Source organism: Pelmatolapia mariae, linkage group LG4 (genome assembly GCF_036321145.2).
Source record: "Pelmatolapia mariae isolate MD_Pm_ZW linkage group LG4, Pm_UMD_F_2, whole genome shotgun sequence".
Lineage (NCBI taxonomy): Eukaryota > Metazoa > Chordata > Actinopteri > Cichliformes > Cichlidae > Pelmatolapia > Pelmatolapia mariae.
The window spans coordinates 11269228-11285468 of record NC_086230.1 but is presented as its reverse complement, the minus strand read 5'-3'; the positions used below and the strand labels follow the sequence as shown (position 1 = coordinate 11285468).

At 41.8% G+C, this 16241-nt stretch overlaps 1 protein-coding gene across 2 annotated transcripts; it reads right to left on the bottom strand.

Moving 5' to 3' along the window:
- Nucleotide 1: 1 nt before the first annotated feature.
- On the bottom strand, nucleotides 2–15538 carry mmd2a (monocyte to macrophage differentiation-associated 2a). Of its 2 annotated transcripts, XM_063471450.1 has the most exons (7): nucleotides 14732–15534; nucleotides 11094–11175; nucleotides 8466–8626; nucleotides 5883–5957; nucleotides 5694–5795; nucleotides 5442–5511; nucleotides 2–3900 (listed from the first exon to the last, which is right to left on the bottom strand). In XM_063471450.1, the coding sequence occupies exons 1-7, from the start codon at nucleotides 14758–14760 to the stop codon at nucleotides 3700–3702; spliced, it is 720 nt and encodes a 239-aa protein (XP_063327520.1). In that variant the 5' UTR covers nucleotides 14761–15534; the 3' UTR covers nucleotides 2–3699. The 2 variants fall into 2 exon arrangements, with proteins under 2 accessions (XP_063327520.1, XP_063327521.1); XM_063471451.1 differs by lacking the exon at nucleotides 5883–5957 and having other exon boundaries at nucleotides 14732–15538.
- Nucleotides 15539–16241: the final 703 nt, after the last annotated feature.

Here is a 16241-nt window from a genome sequence, read left to right as displayed (position 1 = left end):
GTGTAATATTTTTCTTCTTTATTACAGTGATTTGACAGAAATATCATTTTACAAAATAGATCATCTGATTTAAAAAAAAAAAAAGAAGATAAAAAATTGCTCATTTCCTGAGTAGGTGCTCTGTTTTCAAGAATTAAAACGGAAGTAATGAAAGTACTAGAAGTTAAGAAAATCTTGAAATGTGGAAATAGAAATTTGCATTTACGATCTACGTTGATTCTGTCGTAGTCAGAGGACAGTAGCAAATTCTACATTACACATCACTGTTGATAGAAAAGTGCTCAGAAGTCAAGAGCGCACCATTTAGACAAAACAACTGGCATTTAAAGTCCCCCGAATGGGATACGAAATGCATTAGACCTTGACATTTTCATAATGAGACGGACTTCTTTGTCTTCTAAATCAAATTACAGTTTTAGGAAAATTTAATTTGAACATAAGTAAAAAAAAAAAATAAAACTCAAAACTGAGTCACAGCCACACACGAGTAGCTGGTTCTACTCGCGTCTGTTATCATCAGGTTGATCATTTACAGTCTGGCTCCAGTGTGTCACACAGACATATGTGACCTTAAAGCCTGTCTGCAGATTGCTTAATTCGGTCTCAGTCGGCCAAAGATGAGTATGTTTAATTACGAAACCAGGGGTCGTGCATGTACTGTGAAAATGAACTGAAGTCAAATGCAGATCCTCTCAAGGGGTCACATAAGGTGGCAAAAATCTGTAACAGCTTTTACAGCCAAATCCATATTGAAAGCCTATCAATGGCAGCTTTGTTGGTCGACTTCCTGACTGTCATATTTTACCACTGAGCAATAATGTAGCACCAACAGCGGAAAGGGATTCCTGTGTAGTGAGTTTTGGCACATTAGTTGTGGTTGGATTACTGAAAGTAGGGAGTTTAACAGCTTAGGAATGCTCAGTAACAGATATGCCTGTAAGGAATGCTTCATCATTTTGGGAAAGTGCATATATATTCTTGTAAAGACGAGAAGATCGATAAGACTCTTACTGTTTTACTAGTCTGGCATAAAAACAGTGATACTCTGGTTTCTTTATTGATTTTCCAGTAACCTCGTGCTTGTAAAATAATGCCCAGAATAGTCGCGACCAACAGTTGAGCAGCTGGTGTTGACAAAAGGAACACTTTAAAAGACACAAAATATCTCAGTGGCAAAGAAAACCATGGTCGATATCTACACTGATATGGAACGGGTATTGAGGAACCAAAAGATGACACACCGTTTGAAGGAAATTAAAATGATCAACCTACCAAGGGCTGAATTCAAAGATACCCTGAAATCTTTATCTGGACCACGACATCACTGAGCTCCTGGACAGTCTGAGGTGCAGCCTGATGGCGTCGGATGGACTGAAACACAATGTCCCAGAGGTGTTCTGTTGGATTTAGGTGAGCATTGCGGCCAGTCAGTAGTATCAATTCTTTCATCCTCCAAGAAGCTGCCTGCATGCTCTTACTACATGAGGCCAGGCATTGTCATGCAGCAGGAGGAACCCAGTACCCACAGCACCATCGTAGGGTCTGTGGGGTCCAAAGGTTTCATCCCAACACCAACGTTGCCTGTAGAGGTTTGTGTGTCCCTCCATGGATATGCCTCCCCAGACTTTCTCTGCTCTACCACCAAACCGGTCATGCTAAACTGGCAGTATAATGTTTTCCTCTGCTGCTTCAGGCCTTTTCACCTCTGTCACATGGGTGAATCTGTTCTCATGTGTGAAAGGCACAGGGTGTCAGTGGTGGACCTGACAATTCTGGTATTCTATGGCAAATACTAATCAGGCTCTATGTTTCCAGGCAGTGAGCACAGGGTCCACTAGAGGACATCGGCCCATCAGGCCACTCTCATGAAGTCTGTTTGTAATTGTTTGGTGGTCTCCAGAGGGTCATTTTGTGGCTCTGGCAGTGCTCATTATGTTCCTCCTTACACAAAGAAGCAGATGCCAATCCAGCTGATGGGTTAACACATTACCCAGTTCATATCAGCATAGATATCCAGCATGACTGTCTGATACTGACCCTAGCCAAACGCAAAAGTAGTGTTAAAAAAAAAAAAAAAAAATCAAAAAAGATGGGGAGGGAAAAATGTAAAACCATTCCTGTTTTGGTGGGGGTCTCATTGTTGCCCCTCTAGTGCACCTGTTGTTTTTCATCAACACCAAAGCAGCTGAAACTGGCTGACAACACCTTCTGCTAGAGACCAGATCAATACCCCAGAGGTTTAATTGACTTGATGCTATAATCTGATTAAAAAGTGTTTCTTTTTTTTTTAACAGTGTATTTTGGGAAGTAAATGTCTGTCAGTGCAACAGCATCAGCAACAATGAGTCGAGAAACCTGAGTGGTGTGCAGGGGTTTAAAGTTAAGTGTACTGTGAGTGCTTGTGTAGCAATGAAGTCGTATCTCCTGAGTGCTTACTGATTTGCTGGTAAGAGCCCATCAAAAGATCCATCCATCCATTCACTTCCGCTTATCCTTTTCAGGGTCGCGGGGGGCGCTGGAGCCTATCCCAGCTGTCATAGGGCGAGAGGTGTGTTAGCCCAGTCTGTCGCAGGGCTAACACACAGAGACAGACAACCATTGGCGCTCACATTGACTCCCGCATTCACACCTATGGGCAATTTGGATTAATCAATTAACCTATCTCCACAAACTGCATGTCTTTGGACTGTGGGAGGAAGCCGGAGTACCCGGAGGGAACCCACGCAAACACGGGGAGAACATGCAAACTCCGCACAGAAAGACCCCGGCCTGATGGTGGAATTGAATTCAGGACCTTCTTGCTGTGCGGCAACAGTGCTAACCACCGTGCCACCGTGGAAAATGGATGATCTCTATTTTTTATTTTTTATGCTTTAAATAATTCGGCGGGGTTTACAAGTGATGGGGCAACACCTCCAACACCCACCAGGCAAAAGCAAACCTCCGAGCAGGCTGTGACGCACCAGTGCACACCGCTGTCAACTGCAAGCCGTAACAAAATACTGAGCATTATTTTCAGGTCTGAATTTGCGCCCGTTCTCCTTCATTGCACTTGAACCATGTTTTTCAGGATGCCTGTCACTGAGGATGTTTGAAACATGGTGAAATATAACCTGAAGCTGTTGCTTCTGTTCATGTGATCCCAAACTGATTCCATGATGTCTGTCTGGGATCAGGGCTCTTTGAGGGGTCAGATCGTTGACGTGATCAAATGTCTCTCTGATGGCGCGATGTAGAATCTGTAGATCTGAACATGTCTGTGCACAGTATCGTGGTTACCACAAACAGATTGTTATCAATCTTCTCATCTACCTCTGATAGAAAATAAACACATTTCCCAAAATTAGAAACTTTTCCTCTAACTGACGGAGATAAGCAGGAATGAAGATTTCATAATGCAGGCCTGGCACTCGGATCTCGTCTGAAACACTACAGACAGTCAACATGGCACACAAACCAGTGTCAGTGTTGCTAATTATGTCTAAAAGAGCAGAATTAGACATTATAAATTAGCGTCAATTTGGTGTAGTGAGGCTAAATGTTATATAGTCAGCACACAGTACAAAAATTGGTCCCAGGTGGCACAGCTTCGTAAGTGAAGCTTACCGTAGTCAAAACACTAACGTCCTGACTACATGAAATGCACTTTTGTCATTCAGCCTGTCGGCATGGAAATGCTTAACATCAGTATGCAGCCGGTCACCTCGACGTCTGCAGCTGTGTCCCCGGTAAATACAGGTACCTCCAGATGGCGTAGTAGTGAATGCCTGCTCCAACGGCCACAAATAGATGCCAGATCGCATGGGCGAATGGCACAAGGCCATCGCTCTTAAAGAAGACCACGCCTACTCCATAGAAGACACCTCCCACGGCCAGTTCACACACACCTGTGCGCTCCACCTGGAACATAAGAAAGTTTGCTGGTAATTAATTAAAAGACGCTTTATTTTAACTTACAGTGAATAAACGATATATTTGTTTGCTAAAGATGTATCCAGTTTTTGGTTGAATTAACGTGGATTCATCTGAAATAAGAAATATTCTTATTTAAAAGAGGTTTCCCAAATTTTTGAGAAATGCCGTTTTATATGCCCACTCCATAAAAGACGGAGTAGCACTTTATCGAACAGCCCAATACTTGGTGTAGTTTTCCAACATTTACCATGGACTTTTTCACAATTAGAGTGTAACTTTTAATACCTAAAATTCCTTACCTGTAGGTACAGCATAATAACAAAGCTTTAAAAGAAAGAAGCAACAAAGTATACTGAGTAATGAGTAGTTTTTGGTTATTTTAGAAGATCAGACCAACAATGTTTCTTACGTTGACTTATTAAGGACCCAGGCTGTATCACGGACTATCCTAACCACTTCTCCTTACATTGTAATAACATATGATTTTGAGGTGCATGTTGGAATATGTGCAACCTACCACTTTGTGCCTGAGTTGCTGTCTTTTCCTGTCGCTTCCGTTTTGTTATAATACCACTAACAGCTGATTGTGGAATATTTAGTAGTGAGAAAATTTCATGACTGGGCTGGACTATCACAGTATCATGCTGGAATTCGCTGATTTCCTGAGATCTTTAGAAGCAGTCTGCATGCCTAGATGCCAGGTTTTATACACTTGTGACCATGAAAGTGATTAGAAAACCTAAATTCAGTGATTTACATGGGTGAGTGAATACCTTTGGGAGTATACTGTATATCAAGTCATGCCCTACCTGGCCTAAATGATTTCTGTTTCTTCTGTCCTTCATGTGTTTTTATGCACTGAAATCTGGAGCATGAATTTTCAAATAGACATGAGAAAATTGCACCACAACTATGAAGTGCTACGAAAAATAAGGGCTGGAACTCCATGTGGGTAAAAAGAAACCCAAAGGAATCAGATTCAGGTTCTGAGCACATTGTTTAAGGCCTTTTTATAAAATATGACAATAAGATTTATGCCAGCTTTTCCCTTTAATAAAAGAGATGTCAAGAAATACAATTTCTCAGACATGAAACTAAAACACAGCGTGATTTATGGAGCCAGAGAATGAGCTACGTTACTACCTTTATCTTCAGGGGCACATGAAAAAAAAAACCACTCCATAACGGCTCGGGCTGTAAGTGAATGTAGCAGCTACTTCAGTAGGTGTTGACTGTCTTACCCAAGAGAAAGTGACAATTTCAGGCTTCTATAAGTTGAATTCAAGAGCATAATCAAATGGAAATCAGTGATTCAGTGCAACAGGGGAAGTCAATGTAAGACCTATGCATTGGAAAATAGTCAGCAGTTCTATTACCAGCAGTTAGACGCATCTGTGGGTTATGGGGCACTCAAACAAAAGCCGCAGTTTGGTTCTTTAAATAGTAACGGTAGTGGAAGGAAGTCTGCAGGGGGGAAGGGGAGTGGCAGACACTGAGAAAGACTCATCTATGTGATGTAGACTTACCATAGAGAGAATGACCAAAGCAGGAACAGTCCCCATGGCCACGTATCCCAGCAACTCAACCAGCTTGTACCTGCAGGTAGAAAACCGGACCGTGAAGTCATAATAAAAATAACAATACCTCCATTTTCCTGCCTAATTATTTGTGCTCCAAACAGCATTCTTGTGTTTTCTATCAACACTTGAATGGAGGCCTTTGGCTTCAGGTTAACTGTGTCAAATTAGTGCACACAGTACAAATGGAGGCTGTGTTACCTCTCATGGAAAAAGCAGACATACACCGATCCTATGCACGCCATGACCCAGATGAGCCAGCGCATGTGGCACGTCCAGGGTCCCAGCTCCCTCAGCATCAACCTGAGGAAACACGACATCGCACCTACACAGTTACACTGTGTTCGCTCTGGTCTTTATTTATTTTTTTGCTGTAGTCACATGACCCACCATGGAGAGTAGGAGGCTGCGATGAAGAAGTAGATGGCCATTCTGTCACACATGTGGAAGCGCTGCTCCACCTTCCTACACGGAGAGAGGAGGAGGCATGAGCTCATTTGTGAAGATTCAGTTAGAGTAACATAATAATTCTAAAATTTAAAGGATCCAGGCTGTATGAAGATTTTTATTATCTTCCTCCCCGCACCCCCAACCAGTCGGGGTAGATGGCTGCCCCTTCCTGAGCCTGATTCTCCTGAAGGTTTCTTCCTGATAAAAGGAAGTTTTTCCTTCCTACTGCCGCCAACTGCTTATTCATAGGGGGTCATATGATTGTCCACCAAAATGTGGAAAGTGTTGTTTGTTTTTTGGACAGCAATATGGCTGAAAGACCAGAGGAGGACTCTGAAAATGTTGTATAAAGGGTAGGAACACATTTAAATAGTCAAAATGAGTGCTACAAATTATGCACCTTTTCTTAATACAAGGTTTCAGGGCTGTATAACGAAATGAACTGAATCACCTACACATTACAATTACAGCACTACAACGTTAACCCAAACAGCTCTTGATGCTTTTTGTGTTAATGTTCATGTTTGGAGCACTGCAGTTACTGATGATTTTTACGTGCTGTGGGCCTCAGGACTCGCCGACCATGCTCTGTAACTTTACCTGGTGTGACACTTTGAGGCTGCCTTGCTGTGGTTCCACTTTGCAATAATATAACTTGCAGTTGATTGTGGAGGGAATTTCACAAACTGACTTTTTGCAATGGTGGCATCCTGTTACAGTTAGTGTAAAGTTGGTGAGCTATTTACAATGCATGGTTAGATGCTTGATTTTATACACCTGCAGCAATGGGACAAAAAAACATCTGCTGTTCTTCATACAAGAATAGTCACCCGGTGACGTGGCCTGCTAAGATCAACCCTCGTGCAGGCTTGATCTTACAGGGTTAAACCAAAACTATGAGCACGTTTTATAAGCATAATCCATGTAATGATTTTAGATCTCCTGGAAATTTATTTTTATATAGCAGCATTAAAATACCTGTTCTTGTTGAAACACATAACAAATTGACCTGTAAACCGTTCAAGGATCAAAAAGGTGACTAACTCAAGAAATGATGCCGTGTTGTGTCCACAAATAACAGACACCTTAGCAAGGAACCAATTTTAAATTGTATCTTTAGGCACTTTGTTGTGAGTAAAAACATGTCAACACATGTTCCCATTTCTTTTGAAAACTTGTCATATCAGCATGATGTGCAGTGTGTCCTTAAAACGTTTAAGTAAACTGGGCAAGTGGAGGACAAAAGAAGAAGTGGCAGGCCTAAAAACTATTTACAGCAGATAGACGCTATCTGAAAGTCATGACCTCAAGAAGTCAGATAATCCTGCAAAGATCTGACACAGGACCTGAGAAATGCATCCTATTTACTGTTCACTGAAGCCTCATCAGAAATGGTCTCAGTGGAAGGGTGGCTGTCAAGAAGCTATTATTAAGGAAGGGGAATGGGGAGAAAAGGTTGAAGTACGGCACATTGCAGAAGAACTGAAAATCAGTGACAACAGGTCCGATGAAGTGATTAATCCAAATTGGACATTTTTTCTGGCTCAGATTCATTTTAATATGTATGGAAAGGACAGGAGAAAGGTACAACAGTGAGTGTCTACAGCCATCTGTAAAACACAGCAGAGGCTCTGTTATGGATTAGGACTGTGTTATTGAGGATCTTGTCCAAATCTTTGAATTACAAACACAAGAAAGAACCATCATGCAATACCATCTGAAAAGCATCTGACTGGCAACAACTTAATTTGTTTGGGGTCATCCTGACAGAGAACAGAACAAAAGGCAGCTAACATCCAAAGAAGAGCTTTAAATGTCTTTCACGAAGCTTGGAGAACTATTCCTAAAGACTACTTAAAGAAATGTTGAGAAGGCTGCCTAAAAGAGATCAGGCTCTGTTAAAGAATAAAGGTGGTCGTACCAAATATTGACTTTCAAGCTTGTTAGAATTAAACAAAACCCAATTTTGGCTCATAAACTGCATTTCCAAGTATCTTTGTGCATGTTTCAATAAATCATGACCCCTTGTTCCCATTTTCCTATCAATATATAAAGAAGTGAGACTACTGCCCCTGGAAGTAGATAAAATAGTATAAGCTAACGCTTCAGTTGCCATCTTTTCCATCAATAACCTGTCTCTCCATTCCATAACAATCTTTTTTTTTCTCCAAAGACTTTCCTTTGTGGGACTTTTTGGTTGTTGTTGTTTTGGAAAAGCTGTTAGCCAAAATAAAATTTGCTTGTCATACCTCAGTATCACAAATAACTTCTGTTTTGGACACTTTGACTACAAAAAACTCACCAAAAACACATTTTTGTGAGCCAAAGTGACATTAAATTTCTTGATTATTGTTCCTCGTCTGGTGTTTTTGTAAAACTTTTGGGTTGCAACAAACAAAGTGTTCATCTGACTGTGTCGTAAACCTACCGGAGCAGCTCATAAGTACACGATGGCACATCTGCCAAATCCCTATCAGCACTTCCTCCCCCCCCCCACACACACACACACACACAAACACACACCTGAGGTGGCTGATTTTCCAGGCAGCAGTATGGAAAAGAGTTGAGGTGATGAATAAGCCGGTGAGGCCACTCCCATAGAGCCAGGCAGCGACACGATGCCATCGGTCCATGGACAGAAAGTAGAGGACGGACCCACCGACCATACTGGGAAGAATCCACAACTGGAAAAGATTCAAAAATCCATTAATCATGTCAGACTTTAATATGTGCAGTTCATTTACACTCATGTCATTGTTCATAATGCTAATCAAGTTCCAAACAGGTAAATAAATAAATAATGAAATGTACCCAGAACTCCATCCCCTTACACAATTAACTTTCTTTACCGCCGTCATGAAAAATGGCATTTTTCACTCTTCCTGAAAATGAAACTTTTCACATTTCTCTTCCTCTGAGCCCAGGAGAAATCACTTTTTGATAGCACTCTTGAGCTCTAGTAAGGTTTCGCTTAGCAGAAAGTCTGGCTCTGTCCAAAACAACACTGATTAACACCTTTGAAAAATAACACATTGTGCTTTCATGGGGGTAATGTGTGGGATTATTTATTTGCCAGACTTAATAACTCCGTGGTTATTATACCAGTGTATAACTCCCCCATAAATCCACGAGGAGTTTATTACCTTTGAGCAGAGCCAATAAAGTTTCCACCTTATTTCCACTCATTGTGGCGTCGTGTTTTCTCATCAAACTCCCAGCAAGAAAAGCACGTAAGTATATTTCCCCAAAAGGTCATAAACTATATTTACAGATTTTGTATTTGATGTTATTCTGTGAACAACCAGGGGACAAAAGTGGGATATAAAGAAAATATTAACCACGATTTCACTAAAAGTCCACTTGGATCCTTTATAAGTGTTAATGACTGATGAAAACTGAACTTTTTTTGGTAACAGAAGTAGGACATTTTGTTTGTATGTTTACGAGATATACCGACTCACAGACTGGCATGCTAATGGGCTTTGTGGCAGGAGAGGGGATGATCAAAACATACATCATGAACACAAATTGCTATAGAACATCCTGTTTAAAGCTTTACGGCCATTAGAGCTGTAGTGTCTCCTCTCGCTGCTTGTATCATTCACTCTCACTGAGAAGACGCGTATGGAGGACACAAGCTGCCAAAATCATATATAAATATATCAGGCTATGTCATATATAAATGACTATGACTCATTTTTGACTTTAACAGTCTCTCACATCATTCCAGATTAATTTCCACCCACTCTTCTTCACGACGATTCAGCTCATTTGAGTTTTGTGGGTGTTTGTTAATGCACAGCTCTGTTAAGGTAACACCACAGCTTTTCAGTCGGGCTGGGGTCTGAACATTGACTGGATCGTCTTTTCTTTTTCAGACTGTTGTAGACTGTTTGGCATCACTGTCCTGTCACATGTCCAAGTTTTAGCCATCAGACAGATTGCCTCACATTTGAGTCCACAATAATTTGGTATTCAGAGGACGTCATGGTCGACTCAGTGACTGCAAGGTGCCCAGGTCCTGCGGCTGCATTATGGCCACACATCTCCACTTTGTTTCAGAAGCAATCTGGTTCATTCAGATGCAGCTTCCCAGGTAACCATTCAAAACAAGCCATACTTGCTGAGTCTTTTCTTCTAATTGTGCTGTCATAACATGCTAACTGAGGCCTGTGGAATCCCAGATGTAGGTTTTGGGGTATTTTACAGTTTCTCTGAGCAGTGCACGGTCTGACCTTGGCACGAGTTTGCTGGCACGTCCACTCCTGGCAAGACTGTGGCATTGTGTTAACACGCCTGCGAACTCCTGACGAGCAAACTGCCAAAAGTTCTGCTTTTATAGAGGTGGGAACCCCACTGAGCAGTTAATCCAGTGCATTTGATTTGAAGCAGTTGGCTGCTACTGACCTTCTTAATTTACTGCTATGGAAGCAGTAATGATGTATATCATACTATAGTGATCGTAGCGTGTGCATCTATATTTGTATGTTCCCTATCTCCTCCTAGACAAGTGGACCAATGTTGGCGAAACTTTGCATAAATATTCCCTCTGGGACTGAGTGCGAACATCTATATGGTGTATACAAATATTTTATACAAATACTACATATATTTGCACATTTGACAGTTCAACTGAGCACCAAACGGCGACCTTACATCTATACTCACTGTGTACACGTTTGAACGTATTTTAACTGCCATAAGAGATTTAGTGGCGTATTAGATCTTCTATATCTATGATTCATCATTAATACTACAAAATATTGTAGCATTAATTAGCATTGATTAAAAACATGTCACTATTGTAGTTTTACATAATTATCACTTTTAATAAGCTTTTTTATTTATTTATACATTGAGGAATATTTTGTAAATAAAACTAAAAAGTATGTCTATTTAATTTTTGATTTTGGCAGTCGTAGTCTTCCATAGGGACACACTGGGATTACGGCAGATTAGAGGAAACTACAGGCTGACTCAGAGATTACAGCGCAATGCTTCCATCACACATCACTGTGCCTCATTCTTCACAATCCTCCTCATCATTTCAGAGGATCCTCTGATATAACACAGCAGCAACACATATATTTCTTAGTGTACATGTATTGTGTGTTGTTTGTTTGCTCTATGTACGTATTTGTTTAGACTTACCCCATGTGTGGCACAGTTTGCAACGTGTTCATATTCAGTGGGCTGGTATCTCTTGCTGGCTGGCACCCTGCAGTTCATGAACCTGAGAGAGGGCCGAGAGGGGGAAGACGGAGAGGAGAAAGTATGTGTTTAGATAATGAAAGGAGATCTGGAGGCCTTACTTCTTGTTCTTGTGTGTGTGTGTGTGTGTGTGTGTGTGTGTGTGTGTGTGTGTGTGTGTGTGTGTGTGTGTGTGTGTGTGTGTGTGTGTGATGGTGATTGTGAAAGGATTTGCAGCTCTCTAATCCTCATTACGCTGTCTGCATTTTAGAGTGCTTCATTGTTACCACCACAAAGGGACACCACTGGCCATTAACTATTAACCGCATTGCATTATTCGCCATGAGAAAGTTGCTACATGTGTGTGTGTGCGGGTGTGTGTATATGCGTAGGTGTGTGTGTGTGTGTGTGTGTGTGTGTGTGTGTGTGTGTGTGTGTGTGTGTTGTATTTACGTAATCAGCAGTAAACCTCTCAATCCCAGCTTAAAGGGAAAAAACACATCTGGAGATGTTACGAAATCACATTTTTTTACATCAGGATGAACACACGCACACACGGACACGCACACATTGGTTTAAAAGAAGCCTCTCATGCAGGGCCACAGGTGTGTTGCTGTTGGTCAGCTGTGTTATTTGATTACACATTTAGGTCGTGCACTCACCATCACATGCCTCGTCTTTGCGTTGTTATAAAAGATGAATGGAAAGAGTAAGTCGGGAGGAAGTAAAGCAGAAGAAGGAGAGCAGATAAGGGAAGGTAACGTGGCTGCTTAAGCTTATGCACTACGACTTCACACACTAGTCACCTAAATGTCTACCAAATACGAGGCTACGTGAACTCTGACCAGACATCAGAGGGAAAAAAACACTTTCTGAATCCAAACCTCTGACGCTTCACAGATATGTGATAAAGGAACCCTTTGAAAGTCACGTGACTATGAAAAAGAAAGTATCTTTGGCAAAATTTAGCTTGTGGGAGAAAGGAAACCACTGTGACTTCCTTTCAAATTCAAAAAATATCAGATTTTAAAATGCACAAACTGCGTGCTCATTTTTATTGACCAATGCCAAGATGACAGCAGGGTTTGGGGTTTTTTTGCTTTGTTTTTTTGGTGTCAGTGAACGCCACAGCTTTGTGGAGAGGTAAGTAAAGCAGTAAAACTTCACTGTTTGGGGAATAGAGGGCAGAGGATACTTTTATCACAATATTTATAACTCATGTTAGGATTTTATTGTGATTTTTAACATTTTGCGATATGCTGAGTATTGTAACAGCATGCATTGGTATTTATCACCTTTAATTAACTTCAAATTACATCCTCAAAATGTAACTTTGGCAGTGCTCATTAACTGATGGCAACACGTTGGCAATCAGCCTCGCTATGACCTCCTCATCCTCTCATTTTTGTCTTCTTTGTAGATTTTGAGTTAATATTTGCTGTTTCCTTCACATTTTCCTTCAGGTGATATCTGTCCTCATGCCCTCAAAGCTGTGAAAGAACCTGATTCTTGTTCAAGGACTAACTTCTCCAGTTTCTCCCTCTATTTCATTATTCCTGCCTGATCGCTTTTTCCCAGACAGAAAGCATTTCCTCAATTTGTGCCCACATGCGGGGAGCGAGCTCCCTCTGGTTTTGGAGCGTGGACTTCTTAACCCCTTTTCACCTCTTTGCACGTCATCTACGTTCACACCAAGGCAACGTGCTAAAACTACACTTTGCCAGTTCACCCTGACATCAGGTCCGTGTGGGCCCACTTGTGTTCGCACGCAGGAAGATTTCGGGTTTCCCTCCCTGTCAAACTAATCTACAGAGCACGAGTCTGCAGACACAGAAGCTAAACCAGCGGCTGATAGCAGAATTTAATAACAGATCAGCATCTGTGCCTTTATAGTTTTTACCAAAATACGAGAGCGAGGACCCAGCTGACCCTGAAGGATCAAAAAGCATGAACAGATACATTTCTAGGTTTCCATAACTGTTTGAGATTAGACTAACAGACTAATTAGACTAAAATTAAAACCTAAATATGCATAAATATGAATGTATTCCCTCATAACAGGAAAGTTGGTGATTTTTCGGGGGGTTGTTGTCGGTCTGGCTGGTGGAAAATGTCATCAGGGCTCTGTCATTTACAAACAACCTCTATTTGTCTCCCACACACACCAGGACTCATCCCTTCCATCTTATTGTGCTTTTATTAAATGTTTTCCTACTGCAAAATTTAAAAAAACAATTCTGGACACATTAAACTTGTAATAAACATGTAATAAAAAGCGAAAACAGCATTTAGCAAGATAACATTAGATCGCTCTGTGACTGCCATTCCTCGTTTCTTTGTCCGGTGTCCCTTTAGGCTCTGCCAAGCAACAGAACAAGGGAGCAGTATTTGTCTGAGCACTGTTGCTGTACTGTTGCTCAGTGTGGACCTGAATGTGGTACTCTGATGTGTTCTAATCAGTTATGACAGGAGGGCTTTGTGTGTGTGTGTAAGTAATGAAGTGAAATAGAGAGATGGAAATTCAAAGGCTGATCAGACAGGGCATTATTATATCAGCATCCCTTTCTTCTATTGAGAGTCTCCCTCTCCATGCGCTCACCTCTTCCCCTCCGGCAGATGTGTCACGGCACAGTTACATGCGTGCATGTGGCACCCCTGTTTTCATTACAGCACATTCCATACATTAATAAGATCAGTTGCATATAAGAGGATCAGAACCTTTGGATCTGCTGGTGGTGAGTGCACACCAGAGGAATCTGTGTGTGTGTGTGTGTGTGTGTGTGTGTGTGTGTGTGTGTGTGTGTGTGTGTGTGTGTGTGTGTGTGTGTGTGTGTGTGTGTGTGTTTTATCAAGCCCAGTGGGGACTTTAACCTGACTGTACCAACACAAGCTAGTTTAGTTAGATCACGCTGGATTTTTTTTTAAAGGCCAAGACTTGGATTTAGGGTAAAGGCCAGAATTATGGGAATGCTGGCATTCATCTGTGATGGTTAGAGTAAGGAGCTAAGGAATGCAGTAAAATGAATAAACCCCCAGGGATTGTGTGTGCTTGTGTGTGTATCCAATATTTGTGACTTCAAGGCTATTCCTTTTACAGCAAAGATCAAGTTAATCTCCTCTGGGACTCTGGTTCTCATGATTACCGCCATCTCCAGATCACTTTCTCACACACACACACGCACGCACACACACACACACACACACACACACACACACACACACACACACACACACACACACAGACCGGTTCTGTCTAAAGTTAACTGACACTGAACTGTTTTCAACTTCCCAAGGAAAGCCCGATGGATTGCACAGATACCAAAAAGCGACTTATACATCAAAGGGATCGATCACGACAGTAAGATTTTAAAAAAAATCTTTTTATATTTTTAATAAAGATAGCTGCTCTGCACACTCCCTCCCTCCCTCTCTCTGGCTTTCTCACACAAACTAATCTATAACGTATCCCTCTGATCGCGCACGTGCCGGCGCGTCAGTACGCATGGATGCACAGGATCTGTCACAAACGAAAACAAAAATATGCTGCCAGATAACAACTCTCAAACTTTTTTTCTTCTTTTCCTGGGAATTCAACTTACTTGCCAAATTTTGTTTTCTTGAAGTCCATCTCGTGCGTAGGCTATGCGGGCCAGCGCGTCAGCGCGCCTGCGTTCTCTTGTTTTTTATCGCAAACAGTAAAACCAGCCAGCGCCGTCTTCTCCTACGGATTCCCCATTCCGGATGTCCCACCACCGCGCGTCCAGAGATAAAAACATAAGTCCAGGAGAGCCCGAGACTCGCAGAGCGGGTCACCAGGACAACCGGCCCGCGCGTGCTCCGGGGTTTAAACGACTGGGTACGAAAGCGACGATCGCCGCGCAGCAAGAGGAGGTGGCGGTGAGGGGACCGTGCCGAGCTTCGTTCCGACTCTCAGATGTGGTCGCAGGATGTTCCGCGGGACTGGGCTCGTAACCCCTCCCCTGCCCTCTTCTCCCCTCCCCTTTCGCTCTCCTGGCTGCTGCTAACTTCACCAGCGAAAGGCAAACCCCTCACCACAAAGCACCGACACCCTCTGCTGTGACTTGCAAGTGTGACATGTGAACAGGTCGCTTCTGAAACACAAACCCGGACTGAAACAAGACAGGAAGGGAGACACAAAGGTGATAACAAAACCTGACCAAATGAGTCAACTGAACTCAAGAGACTGGAGCGAGCGCTGTTATAACGAAAATGATACCAAACACATCCCGGACAGACATTTACCTCTGTTACCTAGTCTGTTTGTTATTTATCCCCTTTACTGTTTCCATTGTACGCTGCTCAAATTTCTTTCCACTGTACTTTAAAGTAGCCGTTTGGGGGTTTGCGTGACTTCTTAATAACTTCATATACTTCAAGAGATTCATATAATAAAACTGTGACCAGCTGAGATAACACAGCTTGTTGTGTTAAAGTATTCAATGGGATTCTCTCAACATTCTTCTCGGGAAAGTAGTTTTACATCACTCTGTTGTGCTATTGTGTTGTTCCAGGGAATCCTCTTCCTCTGACGTTTCATTTAAATAAAGTCCAGGAACAGGGAAGGACAGATATACAGAAATTTTGCAAAAGATTGGAAAAACAAAATAGTAAGAAAGAAAGAATCTAAATTTCTATATTAGCTATTCGCTTATGTTCCAAATAAGAAGTGACCTCAAGGTTTGGAGCCACTGGAATTATTTTATTTATTTGATTTTTGATATTTACACCACTGGCCACTTTATAAGCTAAAGTTATAGCTGTTTGAATTCTTTGTGCAATAGTTTCCAAACTAAAGAGGATTTGTTGTCATATTCAAGATGCCAGTTTAAGATGATTAAGGTGTCTTAACTACTGTAGTCATAAAGAGATGAACTTGGTCAGCAACAATACTCATTCAGGCTGATGAGCCAACGTTGCTCAGTTGGTACCAAGGGCTTCAAAGTGTGACAAGAAAATATCCCCTACACTATTACACCTCTAACAGCTGCCTGAACTGCTGATACAAGCCAGGATGGATCCACACTTCCATGTTGTTTATGCTAATTTATGATCTCGAAGCAGAAATCGAGACTCATCAGACCATTCTTC

What these genes read in the sequence shown, in the direction of transcription:
- mmd2a (XM_063471450.1), bottom strand. Translation starts at nt 14,760, where the DNA reads ATGGACTTCAAGAAAACAAAATTTGGCAA. An exon ending in TGGAAAATCAGCCACCTCAG is followed by an intron (nt 5,958 to 8,465) that starts GTGTGTGTTTGT and finishes CTCTCCGTGTAG; the next exon opens with GAAGGTGGAGCAGCGCTTCC. An exon ending in CTTTGGTCATTCTCTCTATG is followed by an intron (nt 3,901 to 5,441) that starts GTAAGTCTACAT and finishes CTTATGTTCCAG; the next exon opens with GTGGAGCGCACAGGTGTGTG.